The sequence below is a fragment of the Tympanuchus pallidicinctus genome, unplaced genomic scaffold (assembly GCF_026119805.1).
Source record: "Tympanuchus pallidicinctus isolate F22 unplaced genomic scaffold, pur_lepc_1.0 scaffold2, whole genome shotgun sequence".
Lineage (NCBI taxonomy): Eukaryota > Metazoa > Chordata > Aves > Galliformes > Phasianidae > Tympanuchus > Tympanuchus pallidicinctus.
The window spans coordinates 7,351,168-7,371,989 of NW_026294721.1; the positions used below are offsets into that span (position 1 = coordinate 7,351,168).

Genomic DNA, 20,822 nt, shown 5'->3' on the forward strand with positions numbered 1-20,822 from the left:
ATGAGCCATGTACACTGCTGGATTACTCATTTTATTTACCTTTGTTTGCATTAAAACCACTTAAATGAGTTTACAGATAAGTATAAGCACTCTTCAAAGTATCCAAAATATTTTATTTTTATGGTTTCAATGTATTATTCTTTGAATGATCACTAACATTATTTTCAAGGTTTTTATTAAGGAGTTCATTTTCTTTCATTTCATTACAGGGATTGTTTTAATACTAAATGGCTTAGATTTTTCCAAATCACTTATCAGAGGTAAAAATTATGGGTACAGTCAATAGTTTTAATTCTTCTTTCTGCTCACTGTTAATGAGTGAACATAAATTAAAATAAAAACTGGTATAATTGTTAGCATTAACACCTCTATTATTACACTATTTGTTTATTAAATTGAATGCAATATTTAGTTTGCCCATCTCAGTAGTTCAGCCTGATCATCCTTTCATATTGGTTGTCAGTTAAGGCTGGCCTGCAATGTTTTGTGATGAACAGCTTGTTTAAGATTAAAAGATTGATCTGAGTTGTTCTGTGATCAGAAATTGTCAGGGCAAACTGTGTAGATACATTTCCCAGAGCACCAGGGAGACGATGGCTGGAGAGCAGCGCTGAAGCAGTGGGCCACCAAACTGCCAGAGCAGGGCAACCCACTGCTTGATCACAGCCTTCACAGTTACAGCCCTGTTCTTTTCAGAGCACTTGGAATAGCAGCTCAAGCTTCCGGCTCTTTTTCTTGTAAAGCACAAAGGGCAAACAGATTTGAAGATCACAGGATGATGTTTTATGATAAAGCACCTTAATTGTAGGAGTGTGGGGCTCTTCTTTCTTTTTCAAGGACAGCTTGCAAACCTACAGGTTTAAGTTAAAGGAAGAAAAACCTTACTAGGGAGCATGTTTGTCCTAGTGATAAAAATGTATTCTCTGTGACAACATCTGTAATATCTTCATTATCAGTGTACTTAAGTCCAAGCTCCTGCTCTAAGTGTTTCATTGCCATTATCCTGAGGCTTAATTAGTGTGTTGTACCGTGCATTTATGTTCTTGGTTGTGGTCACAAAGCAGAAGTTGGAAAAATGTTTGTGGGGTAAAAGCTGATAAATTTTGTTTTTAGATACCTGTTTATTGTAGGTTGCAAGTTAATATAGAACCTGTTTGTCTGGTTTTGTTTCTAGCCTGCTTTTCTCCCTCGATTTCTTCTTGTCCAAGCTCTCATTCTTTTATTCAGCAAAAATTGCCATGGTTCAAATACTGCCTTTTATGTAAGGTAATTATATCTCTGTTTGATGGACATACCAGATTAGTATCTTGCTGAGGTGAGAGACATATCATTTAACAAATGTTCCACTGCTCTGTTGTTGGGCTGTCTTGTTTGGACATTTTTCATTAACATAAAGGAAAGTTGTTTAAAAATCTAACTGCAAATCTGTTTTCAGTTGCGAATAAATGCGATCTACTCAGCTCTGATGTGAATTAGATTTCTGCTGATACCACAGCTTTTCCCAGGCCGTTGAGGCTGTAGTGCTTTCACTTTCCCAGTTTAAAGGAGGGGAAGTAAGACAAATCATGGCTCTTCCTTCCCTGCCCTCCTGCATTTCACCACTTTCCCTCTATTCCCTTATCTCTCCATCTAAGGAGTTCTCTTTAAAATCCAGGCCCATTTTAATGATGGATTTAATGGTGGATTTAGCAATTAGCAGCTTCTACTCTGAGGAACTACGTTGACACTGGGCTAAGAACACCTCTGACTGAAGGTATTACATGTTAAGTGTTACATGTTGGATGTTTGAGTCAATGCCAAACCCACGGAGTCTGATAGTTACCCACTTTGCAGTGTTGCTCGTGTTAAGTGGCAGGATGTTTCTGTTCTAGAGCTTGTCATGGCTGCATTCTCGCAGTGCCAGCAGTTACGGATGGGGACTTGCTAGATTTTTCTCACTCACTGCTTTTGTTAGAAGTGAAATGATTTTCCTCCTTGTTGAAGGAGGATGGCAGAGATTCACTTAATGCAGTAACACAATGTAATCAAGATTAATCCCTAAACAATGAAGAGTTTTTGTACAGGAAATAGACAGGGTACATATATTTCCAGGTGTTATACTGGTGATCCCAAATGTTGGGATCTGCAGCCCTAGGAAGAGTTCAGTGTACTATACTGGCACATTTGAGCCTACTCTGCATAAGCCAGTTTCGGCCTGGAAGTGGCAGCTTGCCCATCTGGCATAGGTTGCTGGTATAACTACCTACCGTGGGTGCAGTAGCTCAGAAAAGCAGCAACGCTGTGTCCATAACAAACCTGGAAGGTCCACGCTGCTATACTTGCTAGCTTAGAGATTCCAGCTGTGCACAATGCATGTGATCTAAAAGCTGTACCTTTCACAAAGCTTCCTATCCTGTTTTCTTGCGGACCTCATGTAGTATTGTACCAGAAACTTGGCAGTTCATTGCTCTTTCTACTCAGCACAGTCTGTAATGATTTTGCAGCAGCTACCTGGGGGGCAGCTGCAAGTTGCTGGAGAAATGCCACTAGTCTGTGTCTTGTGTTTGTGTTACAGTTTTATGTTCACAGAGGATAAAACTGTTCTGGCCAATTTCATTATATCTGATGACTACGTAATGTTATAGTGCCTTTGCCAGTGAATGGTAATGATTTAGAAACCAAGCAAGAGTAGAACAGAAGCAATCTCAGGATTATCTGCTGGTTTTTACACTTCTGTGCTTCATGCTGGAAGATGGGCTCTACTGCAGGTGTTGCTGTTGCTCTGGCCACAGCTTGCATCTAATTAGTAGAGCTGGGCAGAAAACAGCAAGTTCCCTGTCTACAACTGGTGAGCTGATCTCATCAAATAATTGATTATCCTGTTTATTATCCTGTTTATAGCTTTTAGGAGTGGAGAAAATAGCCAGATCCTGAGATGACCTGTTTTGTTTTAAGTACAGGAATAATAAATAGATCTTTTCCAGGAAGAGGACTTAATTGGTTTTCGTCATCAGTCATTAGGAAATCGTGGTCAACATGCTGTAAAATGTGCAGCTAAACAGCTACATGAATTGGTGTCTGCAGTTGGACTCTATGACTTTTTTTAATAGGCTGTTGCTAAGTTTTCAGAGCCTATCTTCAGGGACATGATAAGGCAGGATTCTCAGCTGCTGTCACTAGAATCCCAGTGGATAGGAGTTAACTTAAAATCTCTTCTGGGTGATTCCTTCAGGAGCAAGAGAAATGAATTCTTACTCTCTTTGGAAGGGTTCCATAGCTGCTGTTACTCTTTAGCCCTCAGTAAAGGATTATGTTTAGCTACGCCTTGAAAATTTGTTTGTTCTCAGCAGCTCACAATGTGCAGCAGTAATTGTTACTTTGGAATTTCAAATCATTCATTCTTAATGTCTCATAGGAATAGTATTTTAAAGAACTACTTGTATGTTACGTAGCAGCAGAAGCATACAGAGTGTACTTGTTTCAGAGATTAGAAGCTATGGGCTGTCTCAGAGTGAATATGAAATCAATTGCAGAAAGGTGAAGTATTTGTTCAAGGCTTTCCTCTGTACCAAGCTTCTCATTGTGTACAGAAATGGTCAAATTAAGTGTGCTTTCTGCATCAAGCTGTTGTCTCAATACATTTTTTGTGTCTCAGGTGGAAAAAATGTTTTTACATTCACATCTATTCATAAACACATGAGTGGTAGAATCCAAATCAAATATGAGGTAGTATCTTGATGTGATTACAAAAATGATCATTAAAAATAACTATAACAAGTGAGTTGAACAACCATCTAATTCAGCATCTGAGCTTGGAGGGCAAGGCTCAGCAAAGGGGGCAAAAGAGGCATGGAGCAATGCACTCCTGGCAATTTGTGACTCAGGTTTCTAGAGCTCACAGTGATGACTTTGTATTTAGTGGCTGGAAATGACTGAATTCATGCAGTAAAACTCTGCTTCTTTTTGAGTCAGTGCAAACTTGTTATATACATGACATTCTATAATGGAGCAAGATGTGTGTGATGTGAAGGGCTGGTTCTTTTTGCTGTGTCTCTTGATGCTTTGATCTCCACTGTCGTCTTTTTTGGAGAAACGTCGGCCAGAGCAATATAAGTCATTTAAGACTTGTGGATGTATACAGTGGCATGGTATGTCTCTATATTGTTGTATATAAATAGTGTTATAAATATATAGTGTTATAAATAGTGTTTTATAAAATATATATTAATATATTATTTATATATTTAATATATATTATTTATATATTTAATATATATTTATATATTTATATAAAAAATATAATGGCATTTTGTTATTTCTTGACTTCTTCTGAGCCACTTAGAAGTACCTAAAAGTCCTTGAGCCAGGTTTTCCACATGTCTAGAAGTATTCTAATAAATGTGTGATTCTTAAACTCCAGATCAGGTACATATGTTTCTCCCTCTGCACCCCACCCCACCCCTCACCCCTGGGTCAGATGTAGGATAATGAAAACACCCACACTTGTGTTTTAGTAATCTTTATGGAGCCAGCTTGAACAAGATGGTTTTGATCCCCAGAGCTTTCTTTCTGCTCAGAACCCAGTGACAGTGACCCTGAGCAATGAGAATGTACTGCTTCTAAGCCTGGCCTAATAGTGCAGAGGCTAACTGTGAAGCAGTGCTGTCATATTACAGTTTTTCAGTGAAATGTGAACTGAAGAGGCGCATTTTGAGGGAGGAATTGGGTTATTTTCAGAAATTACCCATTGCTTGCAAGAATAGTTGTGAATCCTGAACTTGCTGAACCCTTTTTCCTTAACCACCCTCCTGCAGCCCAAGAGACTGCTCCACAATGATGTGAGCATTGAAGAAGTGGGGCTCAGCTTTAAATTTTCTTGTCAATTACATCTGTGCATCTCTGAGCCACCAGCTGAGCTACCAGCTGTATAGAGGTTGGAACAACCCGAAAGAGCTGACCAGGTAGAAAGGAATCTAACTGATTCAAAGAGTGTTACCAAATGCTGCATTGTTTTATATTTGTCATTGGTTTTTGTGTTCCAGGATTTGTTTTTATTCATTCTGTTCTTTGGCTGTTTGTGTGGAAATGGTAGAGCATGCAGAGTTCTTCTGGAACAGCTAACTTCCCATTCCATCTCAACAATGAGTGGTGTGCCATAACACAACTGAGGTTAATGACATTTTTCATTTGTTTGCTTTGTCTAGACTTATTTTCACTCATTGCACTAGTGCTGTCACTCAGTACTGATGCTGTCTCTCAACACTCAACATGAACGCTGTCATCTCAATATCTTGTCCTCACACTGCACTGGCTGTTAGTAGTTGAAATGACAAGCAATTTGGTTGTTTTCATTGCTTTTCTGTCCAAGATAGGTGAAGCCTTTCTGTTGCTTTACTCAGTTTTCTGCTTAACCAAAATAACGCATGTCTAACTTTTGCTTTAGCTGAGAGTTACATCTCTAGTTCAGTGCTATGCTACTTGGATGGATTTTCAGACAGATTTTTGGGAAAAGGTGGTGGTATGTACCAGATGTCAGTTCTGGCCCTTAAAGCCTCCTCTTGTCAGAAAAAAAAGATGCATTGTAGTAACTGTTAAAGAAAGTAACAAAAGCAAAACATTTTGATCTGTCTTGGAGTAGTGGTTCAGCCTTCTTTACGAATTTCCTTCTTTGGAGTGGATTTCAGATAGGACACGTGCACTTCAGGAGCTCAGGAGTTCTTTGTTCTCAGGCACTAATTGTCAGTTTGCCTGTTACCACTGTTTAGTTATCATTTTATTTTGAGTAAATAGACCCAATTTGGCTAACATCTCTGTGACTGCTCTTTGTGAGAGCACTTAAAGGAATTGTTTTATTGAGCATTATAAAATGGGCAGCCACTAAAAATGTAATTTGTCAATAGTAAGGAATAAATTCCTTTTTCACCTGAAGAGCTCATAAAAATACTCTGGTTTAGAAATCTATCACAGGAGGCAAAACTGGATGTTGTACAGACCATTGCCAAGCAAGCCCAGCTCCTTTATATGATGAATCTGTGGCCTCGAGGCACTTAATGATAGAAAAGCTTCATTTTTCTTTTTTTAAAGGAGGGAGGAAGTGGATAAATAACTGTAAATTTGAATGTATGTTGAGAATGCTTGCAACAAACTAAAATAATTTGGGATCTTAATCTTATGGAAATGATAGCACTTTGAGTTTGTTCTTTACTATGTTTTACTGCAATGACCAACTTGTTTATATGGGATTGGGGCATTCCCAATTAGTGTTTTCAGCGCATCTTTATTGCTGAAAATGAAAAACATTTCTGAAATATGTTTCATCATTGCCAAATCAAGGTTATATTTGGGTTTTTTTCCCACTTGTCACTGGGCTGATTAACCCACTGATACTCCTGTGTTTAACCTTTACAACTGGAGGACCTGCCAGCTGCATGTATCAACATAATGGAAATTACTTACCTGGAAACCTCTCTTGCCTGCCTTTATGTGCAGTGTTCAATTTAAAGGCCTACTCTCAAAATCTAAGTAGTATCTGGACTCTGCCGTGGACGTCCTTTACACCAAATCAGCATTTGTTTTCCTTAAACCTAAACTGTTTCTTTCAGAAGTGTTCCTATGGCAAGGAAGTGTAGAGACAAGTATCTGTCTCCACCAGAAGACAATGTTTGGGGGATCTGGGATTTTGGTGGTGTTATCTGGGCTTTGGTTTTTTTCACGAAGAGCTTTAGGATTTCTGAACTTCCACCTTGATATGCTACCTTGGATCTTTGTGAGCTACCAAGAGCATATCTGTTTAACAAAGTGCTTCAGGAAATCTCAACCCCATTTATCTCTATTTACTCAACCCTAACTCAAGGTTGTTAGAAGAGTGCTAAGAATGGGGGCCCTCATAAGGTTCTAATCCGGAATGTGCGTGAAAACATTGTGCAAGCAAGGTAGCAGAACACGTGTGGATGTATCGTTCTGAAAATGTGCGTGTGTGCTGAGATGATTCAGGTTTGTTTCTGTTATGCTGTGTGAAACTTTAAGGGGGATTCTTCAGAAGAAACTCTTTCCTGTTCTAAACTTCCTCATGGCTCTGTCATGGTGCTTTTCCAGACTTCTGTAGCTCTCATACCCACAGTGTCTTACATACTGAGATACCACAGTTAAAACTTTTGAGGATTGGCGAATGTTGGAAAAGTTGAGTGTAGGCAGAAATCTTTTTATAATACTTGCTATAAAAGAAAGTTTCATTTGTTCTGATCACGCCGTATCTAATTTAAATACTGATTTTTTGGAACATGGAACCTTTCAGCAGTAAGCCAGTAGCTTGTGATTTAAGAGGTCATCTAAATGTAAATGTAGAAATTCAGCAAAGCTGCTGAATGAAGCTGCTCTCCACATTTGCAGAAGGATTGAGGGTTGGGAAGTGTTCCAGAACTTCTATCTTACTGGGTCTATCTGTGAATGATCGAATCTGTTTCTTCTCAACTCTATACTGTGAAAAAAAGATAGCGTCCCAGTTAGTGAAATGCCATGTGCAGATAATTTCTGAACTGCTTGCTCATATAGTGTTTGTGTAAGGGAAGATTGCTGACTTGGATAGACAGATTTGTTTTTAACTGTAAAAACATCTAGAAAACATGCCATCGGCTTGGAACTCGATAATGAGGGGAGCAAAGCCAGAAAAAATAATTGAAATGTCGTTGATTTGAAATACAAATTTGATCTTTTATTTTAAAATCCATAATGTAAATTATGAATCCCTGTCTAAACTTTTTTTTTTTGTCTTCTGCTTTCTTTCATCTCAGAAGGGAGGATTCTGCATGGTGTCATGAGCTGCTCTAGATGAGTTTGTGGAGAGAAATGGAGGAATGAAAGCTACTGTAATTAAACTTGTATTTGATTTTTGAAGAGCCTCAGCCATCCCAGCAAAGTTTTTAGGGGATTTACAAGTAGAGCAGAGATCTATTTATTTTTTTCTATCCTTTTTTGGTTTTCCTGTTTGATAGCTTCAGCATATGGTCACATAGAATAAAAAACCAACAGCAGTTGTGCTGGGAAGAATCAAATTTACTGTCTTCAGAGGTAATTCCTCACAGTGCCATGATCTTGACACCCCCTTTTTTCAGGTGCTTAGTAACAGAAGAAAGGATAACTTGGAGACAGTTGTTGTAAAAACTGAATATGAATGGTTTTAGCAAAGTATCTATTGGTATTAGAACAGTTAGAAATCTGAAAAGCTAACAAGAGAACCCCTATATAATCTGTTCGTCTTGTTTTGATATGAGCTTTTTATGTCCACTTCCCCTGCAGTCTGTACCTCACTACACAACGTGATGCATATTTTGCAGACGTACTACAGATGTTTGGAGCAAGGCACAGTTTGCAGACATGGGTGCAATGGTCTTTTGAGAACTGCAGTCTTTGGATACTGTATGGTGTCCTTTTCTGTTGTGCTGAAGGTGGAACACAAAACTTCAACAGTTCATTGCTTCTTTCTTCATGTTTCCTCATCTTTCTCCATTTTCTAGCAATAATTGAGCTGCTTCAAAAAAACCATCTCTGATGTGGTTATTTCTATGAAGATACTGTTTTTAATTAGAATCATTTAGAATAAATATTGGCCTCACTTCAGAATCTTGGGTTGTTAACCTTTTCATTTGAAGCAATAGTATATATTGAGGGATTTGCACTGATTTTAATCAAGCTCAGGTTCTGATTTTTGGTTTTGAAGTGACTTAATGAGATTTTTTGCATTTAATGAGAGTAAGAAGCCGCTTCTGTGTCCTGAATGATAGAACATAACTCCTTAGGAAAGTAGCTGCATCCTTCCATTCTATTGCCTGAAGGCTGAACAGTGATTTGTCCTTTGTCAAATTAGAGACTTGAATTTTTCAGGAAGCAAGAGCTTTCCTAAGAAGCTTAATTGGGATGGTTGGTTCTCAAGGAAGATAAGCTTGGAATCTTTGTCTTTTTACAGGGAGTGTCTTTGTTGAAAGTGAACCTGGTCATTGATCAATCTAGGTGACAAAATGTGAGTCTTTTCTGCTTTGTTATGCACTTTTTCTTCAGGCAAGTTCCCATCTCTCCTAAACTTCTCAAAGGAATGGATTTCTATAGCCACCTCCTTAGTTCACTATCTTTCCTGCTAAAGAGGCAAGAGAAGACAAAACATCTCATTTTTATCTTTATTACACAAATCCAGGCTAAAAAATATGCTGTATTTCACCCACTAATACTCACTAATAGGTAGCAGGACTGGAAAAATACGTGGTCTTGGTCAATGAGCACTGTTTCATATTGAAGAAAAAAGTTAGACTGTGTTTCTGTGTTCTAATGTTGATTTGAAGTACATTTCAACTGCATATATTCTGTTTTGGAACCTTGATTATTTTGTCCTAGATCCTTTGTAATGCTAGCAAATTTTTATTCCAGAGTGCAAGTGGACCTCCAGCAGTCAGTATGTATAGGGTGGCCTAGGAGAAGTTCTTGGTGCAGGATTACAAACTGTTATTACTTTCACACAAATTGAATTGAAAGTGAAAACAGGAGGGAAGATGCCTGCAAGTTGTTCAGTATCAGTGCTTCCCTGTTAGAATAGAATAAAATGTGTACTGTCTTCATCTGTCTTAAATGTTCTCTTTTCTGGTGATACAGTCTCTCTCCTGGGCAGTGTTCTTTGTCTAATCCCCTGGTGACATTTTACAGTTAGAAGCTGGCGATTTCTGCAGCTTCCAAAGTTAGTTCAGTGAAACACTGTTCTTTTTGACATTTCAGTTAATTCACAATCAATTTGAGGGATTAATTTTCACATGTACACTAAATAGATCATTACTATTTGATTAATATCTGCTATTATATTAAGATCTTTAGTCTTTACCACTGATAATTTCAGAATGGATAACTTAGCTCAGTCTGATGTCACCTGGTAAGCCTTGTAGCTGTTTTTTAAAAGAAGAGTCCTTTGCCAGCTTCAAACTGATCATAGTGCTTTCATAACAAAGTCTACAAACAAATGTGAAGCTGTGCATGCAGTGCAGTAACGACATTGTTCTTAAATGCATCATGCTTTGTAGTTGCTTTAAAATAATTTTAAACTTTGAAATTACCCATCATACACAATATGTTCTTGTTGCCTCGCATTCGTAGTCAGACCAGAATTAAATGAAAACTGGATGAATTCTTTTGATGGGTTGTAGGCAAAGTTAATTAAATGCAAATGTTTTCTATGACCAAGCCATCACATTTCACTTCTTTGGTCTGGTAGAATGCTAACAGAAGTGTCAGGAATTCCTGTCAATCTGCCTGTCACTCATCACTTATGTGATGATGAAAGTGCTGAGAGATACGGCAAACAAATCTTGGAAATGTTAAGAGAAGAGGGAAGACATTAAATATGCTTTTCTTCTTTGGTATCTCTCAGCCTATTGCAGTTGCTGTCTTGGATGAATTTTTAAGAATGCTGGTATTCTTCAAGGCGTAATTTCTTGCAGAAAAACTCAGTTATGGTAATTGAATTATTCTGTTCCACACTCCACAGTCGCCCAGACAAAATAAACTTGAAATCTGTCTAGCTGCCTTTCAGAGCAAGGCTTTCATTAGGGTTCAAATCTAGAAAGCCAGATTTCTCTTGAAACCAGTGGCTGCAATACTAAGGAATGTGGAGCCTGTCAGGTGGCCTGTGAGTTCAGCATTGGGACTGCCCTGCGTCATCCTCAGTCATCACCTGCTCACCCGGGATTCAGCCATCCTGTTTATGTAACTTCTCTGCAATTCAGTATTTGAAAAAGGAAAAAAAAACACTGAAATTATTGGTAGAAGTAGAAAAGATAGAAGCTCCTGAACTGTTCCTACAGACTTCCATTTGTTTACATTTGTGGGTAGGTTATCTCATTAGAAATTTGAACTGTTTTAAGGAAGCCTGTATCTTTTCCACTTCAGGCAGGAATTGAGGGAAAAGTGTTTTAGTTTGACTCATTTGAGCTTCCCTCACTTTACAGTTGTGTTCTTAAACAAGGAATTTTTCATCTTATTTTGCCTGTTTAAGTATCATTAAGTAAGGAAGAACTGATCTACTGTTGGAGCAGTATGAATTGCTCATCACAGACCACCACAAGAATGCTTCCAGCCCTACCTCTCCATGTTCTACAGATGCACAGTGATTGCCTGTGCATTAGCTGCGTATTGTTAGGGATACTCCATTATTGCTTAAAAAAATTCTAACAATACCTGTTTTACTCCGGAGAAAAAATATTGCAAGCCACATTGCTTATTTCTGTACAATACAAGTGTCTCCTGAAAAAGCTCCAGCCCTGTTCATAGAATAACAGAGATTTTTGTAGAGATGCTCTCTCCATCCCATCTCAGCAGTAATCTGAAAACAAACAACACAACCTGGAAGCTGGAGTAAAATGTGTGTGACTGCCTGCTAGTGTCTATCATTTCTTGATGATTTTTAAGTGACTTTAATTAAGTTTCTAATCTTAAGATTTCTAATGCTATGTGCAGAAATACTTTACAGAGGAAATATTAAGGAGACTGTTAGTGTCAGAGAGCTGCTTCTTTCAGAAGTATGTGCCAGGCATTTCACTTCACCATTTATAGTTGAGGTACCTATGAAATGGATCAGAGTAACTGCAAGAATGAGGAAATCAAATGAAATCAGGATGAGTGGGAAAGGAAGATGGATAAGAATGAGCTCACAACAGTGCAGTCTAGATTTTTAAATAACCTCATAAAAGACCTCCTCAAAAAAATGATGGTTGTAGAATTCTGTGCTGCATTTTGCCATCCTTTGAAGTATGTACGTTTTATCAACAAAAGAAAGCATAAATACAGAAAGTATTGCATAGATCAGCCTTGCAGTTTTTATCACAGGGCTGTCGTTTTCCCAATTTTTTTAATCATGATCCATCAAAGAAGTTAAAATTCATGACTCGCCTGTAGATGTGTTGATATGCAATATTCACCCCTGTAGTGCCATCCCTTTTAGATTACGCAGCATTAAGAAGCACTGCTTGAGCCTTTTCATTATTCCAGCCAGATCCTTCTCAGATTGTAGTTGTAAATCTTTTTGGCTTAGTTGCACTTTCTGAATAATATTGGGGCTTGTAAATTAAAAATGAGATTAAGAATCTGGAATAACTTCCACATTTTCAATTAGTTAGATTTTTCTGAACATATTTTCATCCCATCTATTTTGTTTAAATGTTGAAGTACATTTTTGTATCTAAAGATTATCGTTTTTCTGGATCTTTTCTTAGCATATGTGTTTCTTGATTCGTAGCTTTTAAGCTTAACTTTTTGTGTCATATTTAAGTGCTAGAAGGAGCATTTGGTTTTTCACATCTGCTTAGAATCTTTGAGGTCTTTTGAGAATGCTGGACTTGAGGCAAGCTCAGCAGCAGGGGTTTTCTGACAGTCTTGCAGATTCCTTAGAGAGCCAAAAACCTTGAAACATGGGAACACAGCTCTTGCTGCAGGCACATGAACCAAGTCTAAATTCATCAGAAAAGCTGAATCACTGGATGAGTAACTGCTCCTAACAATCAGATGACATAGTATCATGTGTGTTTACCAGGAGAAGCTTTAAAAGCTTTGAGGAAAGGAGTTTCTCAGTGCAGTGAGCTTTAAGTTTGTTTTCTAGCAGGATCTACTTCTGTGTTTGAGAACTAAGAATCCTCGATGCTGTTGCAGTGTGTCAAAGATTTGTTGTTTGGTTTTGGAAAATAACGTTAGTCTTAATGGTGTCCTTTGGGTTTAAAAGTCTATTTATAATATAACCATGTCTGTTTTGATTCAACATGATGTTTCAAATACCATTTCCACATTGTAGATTTTCAGGTTCTTAACAGTATTTCCTCTTTCCTCTTGCCACTTGTATTAATTAAAACAGAATTTTGTTCCAACTCTAACATTAAATCCACTGAAAGCCTGAAGCTCTGTTTTGCCTTCTGTTTGTTGAGCTGGTAGTAGAGAAGATGACTAATATAATACATTACACATAAATACAGAATAACAGAGAACCAAATAAGTAATTATTTTTACAGATACCTGCAATGAGAAATGTTCTTTCTCACATCCAGTGTTAAAGTTTACCTAGATAAGGGCATTTGTTATTTACATCTAATAGAACAAATGAAGATGAAAAGAATGTCAGTAACTTCATAGAATGTGACATAATTTTATTTTCTAAATAAATGTCTTCATTGGTGAATTTTGTTATAAATAATAAAAAATATGTACCTGTCAGTGGGAAACATAAAATGCCCTTGTACTATTTAAATCTATCCACTGAAATGAAGAGATTTGTGACAGTTTTCCAGCGACTGACCTACCTTTAGAGCATGAACTGGACACTCACAAACTTCTGCTACTAACACTGGAACGGAAAAAGAAGACATTGCTAAAGGGTGTGAGGATATAGGGTTTGTGTCATGCTTTCCTTACAATGTAGAAAGAGAGCTAAAAAATGTAGAATTTGGGTTCTTTTTTTTCTTGACTGGTTATACATGCTGTTTCTGTATAGACATCTAGGCATTTCAAGCTATTCTAGATTCTAATCCAGAACAGAATTTTTGCTTATTTAGCACCTAACTTGATTGATAATGTTCAATAAAAACTGAGATTGACTCTTCTGCATCTTTAGTTGGTGCTCAGTGAATGTGTTTGACATTAAAGCAAGCCTTCCTGATGCTCTCTCAGCAGTTTCTCAGAACAATAAAGGCAGGTCACAGCTTACATGCTAATATTTCAAACTAAAAAGAAGATTTTTCATTTTACTTGAATGTTTAAACGGAATACAAACATTACTTTGTTGTTTATTTTTGTGTGATGTTTAGTAATTCTAGAGTGTATCTAAAAGAGAAATTGTGATAATATTTTTCCCTTTTTTTTCTTTTTTAAGGCTCCTGCTAAGAGAGATTCAACACAAAGTACCATCAAAGATGACAAAGTCCATCTGTTGAAGTACAATATAGGAGATCTAGTGTGGTCAAAAGTATCGGGTTTTCCTTGGTGGCCATGTATGGTTTCTGCTGATCCTATTCTTCATTCCTACACTAAACTAAAAGGTATGTCCCTGATGCTACAGACATCTGGATTTCTTTCAGAATGTGAACATTATTTTGGGAAAGTTCTGTTCATTTTGTCTGTTTGTTTGTATCAGTAACTGAACCAGTTCATCACTGTCAAGAGGAATGTTAAAATCATGCAAGCACTATTTTTGAGCATATAGCAGTCTTAAGTTTTTCTACTATATTGGTGTTTTGGTTTTTTGTGTTTTTTTTTAACTTAAATGTTATCCAAAAGAGATCAAAGTTTTGATCTGTGAAACTGTTTGAAATCCTATTAAAAAGTTACCTGATGATACATGCTTTCCATTGTTTTTGTGGAGAAGTTCTGAGCAGTGATATAGGCTGAATATTTTTTTGAAAACTCATGGGGGGTTAAATAATCCCAAATGATTATGCTTTACTAAAAGCAGCCTCTAATTCATCTTAATTTTCTTTGATTCCTGGAATCAATAGTTATCTGCATGCAACATAAGTTGATTCTAAACGCAGGCACTACTGATTGAAATTCTTATGTAAGAATCTCTACCCATTTATTCATCATCTCATTTGTAGCTTCTTACTCAGTTCTTATTCCTTAAACTGTAGAGGCTGATCTGTGTTGGTTGTAGAATGATAAAGTAATAAAGCTTAGAAAGGATCCCTTGTAGTTGTATGGTCTCTAAGGTAGACCAGGGTACACAGTGCCTACTCCAGCACGGTGTTTGATGTCTTCAAAGATGGAGACTGTACAACCTTTTATATTAGTACCACGTTAATCCAGAGTCTGCCTCATTCTTCTGCATATCCTTCCTCCTGTCAAATTAAAAAAACTGCCCTTCCTTTATCCCTTATAGGAAATAAACAGATGAGGCATGATTTGTCCTTTGTGAATCTTTATTGGCTGTTCCCAGCCACCTTCTTTTCCTTCGAGCGCTTGGACATCTCTTCAAACAGGATTTGCTCTATTATCTTGTAGGCATTAAATTATTTGGCTGAGCTGGTAGCTCCCCAGATTGTTATTTTTCTTGAAGATAGGTGTGATGTTTGCAATGTTTGTCTTTTTCCAGTCGTCAGGGATGTCCGTAGTTGGCCTTTCAAAAATTACAGAGATCAACTTTCAACTACATTGGCCAACACATTCAGCTCCTTCTAAAGCATCCCATCTGGTTCCATAATGTAATATATGTCCAATTTGCGTAAGTGCTTCCTCAGTATTCTCGGGGTGGTGCTTCATTCTTACAGTCCTGGTCATTAGATTGAGGAATCTGAAGGCTTGGGGTAGGCATTACCAAATGAAAAAGAAGAAAAAAAAAAAAGGAGGGAAAAAAGACATAGAGCATTTCAGCCTATTCAGTGTCCTCTGGTACTTAAAACTGTGAACATTCCTCAGGCTTTCATTTGCTACTGTTGCATTTACAGAAAGTGTTTTTGCATTGCATCCCTCACTAGTTTTAGCTCCATGTGAGCAATGTAAAGAATTTCTGCTATGTTTATTTCAAATTTTACTGAAAGTTTGGAAAACCTGCTAATGGAAATCCAAAGAAGTTGGAAATTATGGGGAAAAGCAAGTTAATAGGAATATCAAACCAAAGTAGGAGCACATAACCTTGCTTTTTTTATTTATGCTCCTAAATACTTTGATATATTTTATTAGGTCAAGAAAAGGTATCAGTTTCCTTTGCGAGGAACAGAGTAAGACATTCACTTGTTACTACGAAGCCTTTGAGTATGTATTTCCAGGGTTGGGTTTTTTTTGTGTGTATGTGAAAGAGCAGGGAAGAGAGGGTTCTTTTTAGTTGGGGAGGAAAAGGACTTCTCCTTCATCATTCAGTTGTTATCAGGGATTGCATTGAGAACTTGGAAAACAAACTACACATGTAAAATTTGTATTAGAGCTACAAATTTCTAATGTGGATAGAATGTAAACATGTAGGATTGGAAATGAGAGTGATCTTGATGCTTTGTGGGTGTGGTCTGAAAAATCCTGCTCAGTAGGAGTAAGTAGATTTTTACAGTGGTAGAAGACCAAGCTGGAAAATGAATGCAAAGCTGTGTTACTGCAGGCAAAATCTGAGTGTCATAATAGCCCCATATAGTTGTGTCAGCCGTAGGACCAAAATTATACTGTCATAAATAATGCTGGTCATAAAATACATGAAATAGATCCTTTGCTTTTTCAGTAGCTGCATCATGTTCATTTCATCCAGTTTGAGCCATCTTATTTCAAGAGATGTGGACTAAATGGAGAACACAACAACAGCGTAGTGTGAGAACAAACTGAAGGAAACGGAATTGTTTAAGCTGATGAGGAAAACCCATTAACTGCCCTTAAATAACATGCAAAGGAGAAAAAGCATAAATGCTTCTTGCTCTGGAAAGAGGCGAGCTTAGTAACAAAAAATATTTAGACTACATATGAAGATCAACTTGGAAGTATAAAAGACAGTGAAGCATTGGAATGAATTGCTAAGAGAGACTGCGTGATCTTATTTGTAATAGGCTTTTAAAACAAAAGAGAGCTGCAGGTAGACTCCATGTTATTAGTAATCTAAGTGGCTTCTTGGGATCCTTTCAAGCATTCATGCAATTGCTAAGTGGCTATTATAGATTCTTGGGACAAATTTTTCCTGTAGCAGTCATTCAGAGTTTTGATCATGCAACCTCTGTGATTTTAGTCTTTTGACTCTTTGATCTATTATGACATAGAAGAGCTGGATTTTGAGAGAAACTAAGCTCGTTTCTGTTCCTGGCTGAATAATTCCGCTCATTGAAAGGAGCGAGATTGTTGCCTCATTATCAAGAATCTCTATATTAGCTATAAAAACAGATGGAGCAAATAAAGTGTCATATTTCTGAGTCCAGCTTGTAGAGTGTTAACAGAAAGAGGAGCCCATATATTTTCAGCGATTAAATTCAACCTCTTTGAAGAAATATACTGGGGAGGGTGGCTTTTCTGCTATTTACTCTGGAGTTGCTTTGGGGCTTTTCTTCCAGAAAGCTTGACTAGCTCCTGGGCAGCCTTCATAATTAATTAATGCACACTAATGATTTTCAAAACATCAGTATGTATTCCCAATCTTGTCTAATCTTCCACTAGTGTTTACTGTAGAGACACCATCAAAAGTCTTATGTTCCAAGCAGCAGAGTTCTTTTATGTGGGAGTTGTAGAAATCCCCAGGTCTTTGTATTTGTCATTTCTAGGATTAGGATCAACAGTATGTATAGTCTGAATTTCTTGCTGTTTATACTTGATTTCATCATTCCAGCTGCTTTGGCTTGAGAAGTTTATAACTTTCAGCTTGCAGGATGCACGCTTGCATATAAGAAAGCCCATAGTGATTCAGAGTAGAGCTCCTGTCTCTGCCTGGACAAGAACAGATGCTAAGGTACAGTAGAAGAAGAAGAATAGTGGTAAGCCCCACAGAGTACTCTCCTAACCCTTTAGTACCTGGTGGTTCCAGGATTCTTTGAGCCAAAAATGGTGACTTTATTTTTAGTAATCCTTAGTAATGTCCCTTATTTTATCCAGGAGCATTGTTATGGATTCTGTCCACAGGAGACATCTGCAGATTCAAAAACAGCTTCAGTTATTGTATCAGCAGACACTATTACTTACACTAATTAACTAGGCAGGTACAGATACTCTGTATTACATTGCAAAAGGTAGATTGTCTTGGTACTGGGCTGCTGGATAATCAAAGGCCGATCTTAAGGAGTGGTTGTAAATGTAGCATGGGCCATCTCACTGTCAGCAGCTTAGGCATCCTGGTTAAATACAAAAAATATCCTTTATTTCATCAGAGATAATTTATTGGAGCTCAGTATCTCTAGTTATTAATTTTCTTGATGAGGGCAAGCTTTACTGAATTTACTGGAATGTGTATTAGGATATTGGATTGCATGTATGATGCAGACAGACCAAAACCTTTACTGTGCTGTTCCTCTAAAGCCTTGTACCTGATCTCAACTGAGTCATCATCATTCTTGCAGATCTCATGTACATAATATATATATGTGGTTGTAATGGTTAATAGAACGTCCGCTCATGCCATTAATTAGGTTGATTTCATATTATTACTGTTCCAGATGCCACATCTTGAGGCAAGATCAAATGCCTTGAAAAGTAACTACTGTCTGAGTAATTACAAAAAGAGTGGTTTTAGGTTTACAAAAAAAAGACAGTAATAATACAGTGTATCAGGTAATCAAGTAGAAGCATTTGCTGACTAAAGTAGAAGGCATCCTTTGAAAAACAACAAAATTGAGACCTAGTTTAAAGACATCTGTTGCCAATGACTGTGACTCTTATTTATTCTTACGATACAGAAGCCCTTCCCCGATTTCTTCTTTCTCACAGACTATATCTTACACATACTAATATGGTGGCACCTTGAAAAACCATAGAATACAAAATGACCAAAGTGGGCAACTGATCCTTTCTAGCAGGATTGACAAGCACAGAAGTGTAGCTTAGTGCTATTGAAACTTTTCTTTGAAGGATACCCTAAATCTAAATACTTGGCAGACAACAAATCCGCATGTGAAAACATATGAAGGAGATGCTAGAAGATATTTTAAGTCTGATTCCCTTACCTCTACCATTTGCCATTCAGAAATTCATTTTTAAGTGGGAATTCCTCCATGAATTTTGAAAGTGTTCTGTTCCCCTTTCTTGTTAGAATACCTGATATCTTTAGAAAGGAAGGATTATAAGCCTGTTTCTTAGAGAAGGAGACAGTATTCCTCTTTATGATTTACAAGAATATTTCTTGTCTAAATTTCAAAATTGTTCTCTCATCTTCCCACTCTCCCATCCACCACACAAACCCTTTACCATTCTTGCTCTGATTCCTTAAAAGTTTGGTTAGGATGAAGTTTTTATTGCAATTGTTCAAATCAGCTACGTGTGTGTTTCTATTCAAGAATACTAAAAAGATGAAGTTTAGGCAGATTGGAGATCAGGCTGAGTGCACAGACAATTCAAGCTTTGAAAACTTGTATTTTTAATTCATTTTCATACGTAGCATTTTCAGAAGAATGCAGGCTTACATTTAAATTAATATACATGGAACACACTGACAGATGATTGTAAGTTAATTTAGCAAAGCATATTCTTGTTTAGGCTAAACTGGTGGGCTTTTATGTCAAACTTCATTACTTAGAGACTTTAAGACCAGCAAGTGGGTGCTTCGAAGGTCAACTGTTTGTACTGTGCTTTGGTCATTGTAATAAATGTAGCAGCTTGCAAAAATTAGATAACTTCAGTTGGATCTTAAATACATTTGTTTTTATTTTTCAGGACAGAAAAAGAGTTTTCGTCAGTATCATGTTCAGTTTTTTGGAGATGCTCCAGAACGAGCCTGGATATTTGAGAAGAGCCTTGTGCCTTTCAAAGGAAAAGATCAGTTTGAACAATTATGCCAGGAAAGTGCAAAACAAGCCCTCACTAAAGCAGAGAAAATAAAGGTAAGAGGCTACCAAAAAAGGCAAGATTTTCAGACTTATTATTTTACTGTTATAGGTGTGTATAGATGTAAATAGATATTCTGGTAAGCTTTGAAGCTGGCATGTAATCTTATATTTTATGTATAGATGAGAAGCAGGGGTGGCACATTACTGTTACTTATTAAAAGTCATTTTTGTTCTGCTTTGTCAATGATTAATGGTTGGTATTATTTCTGTCAAGCATAATTCCATTTGAATAACTGAACTGTAAATATACATTACACTTAGTCTCTTGGAATTGTTTTTTCTTGATGGTGGTATCTTGGAATGAAAAACAAGCACATTTCTCACAGTATTTTCTTATTTTGCAGATGTTAAAACCTGTTTCAGGGAAGCTGCGACCACAGTGGGAGATGGGTGTTAAGCAAGCAAGTGAAGCAGTAGGCATGACAGTGGAAGAACGGAAGGCCAAATACACCTTCATCTACATTAGGGACAGACCTCATCTTAATCCTCAAGTGGCAAAGGAAGTTGGCATTGCTGTGGAGCTTCTAGAGGAGGAGGTAGATGAGTCATCTTACTCAAATGAAGAAACCACTGAAAGTCTGAAATCAGTGAAGGAGTCTGGCATTCCTAACAAGAGGAGGAGAAGGACATCAAAATTGTCTGCCACTGATGATGCACAAGATAGCAGTCAGTTGGAGACTAAGAATACTACTCCTCAAAAGTCATCTGAACAGGCTGAATCCAAAAGAGGGATAGGCTCCCCTCTCAGTAGAAAGAAAACTCCAGCCTCTACTCCACGAAGCAGAAAGGGCGATGCAGTATCTCAGTTTTTGGTCTTTTGTCAGAAGCACAGAGATGAGGTTAGTCTCTTTTAGCTGTTACTATGGATGATTGCCTCTGCTCATTTCTGTATTTAAAGGAAGTTCTTCACTTTAGTTGGTAACTAACTGTTACTTTAGAATCTGTAGTATTGTCTGAGTATGCCTGCATCAAATCTTGGTCCAAACAGTAGCAGAGAAAGGAAAGAATGTATATAAATAGTATGAACAAAATAGTGATAATGCTGTTCCCTTCAAGCATATCACATTAGTATCTTCCTACATAATTTAGAAGTCCTTTTTATTAGTCTTAATTTTCTTAATATATGTAAAGTGTAGATATGCTATACGTGCGCTCAGCAAATATAAGCAAGGTGATGCTGCTTATGGTCGTCTACTTGTAGTTAGCTTGTGCATTCATTTCGATAATGTGGCTCAAATTATACAGTGTGCTCCCGTGTCTTAACTCCGCAAAAACTCAATTTCCCTACCTAGAGTCCTTTGCTGAGCTTCAGAAAAAGCTTCAACAGTTACCAAA

At 37.3% G+C, this 20,822-nt stretch overlaps 1 protein-coding gene across 1 annotated transcript in view; it reads left to right on the forward strand.

Annotated features, from left to right (window-relative positions):
- NSD2 (nuclear receptor binding SET domain protein 2) overlaps positions 1-20,822 on the forward strand; it is a 71,341-nt gene that overhangs the window by 14,900 nt on the left and 35,619 nt on the right. Inside the window, exons 3-5 of the mRNA XM_052682170.1 lie at positions 13,868-14,033; positions 19,315-19,481; positions 19,832-20,326. Of these exons, the coding sequence (XP_052538130.1) occupies positions 13,868-14,033; positions 19,315-19,481; positions 19,832-20,326 (828 nt within the window). The remainder of the gene's footprint in view (positions 1-13,867; positions 14,034-19,314; positions 19,482-19,831; positions 20,327-20,822) is intronic.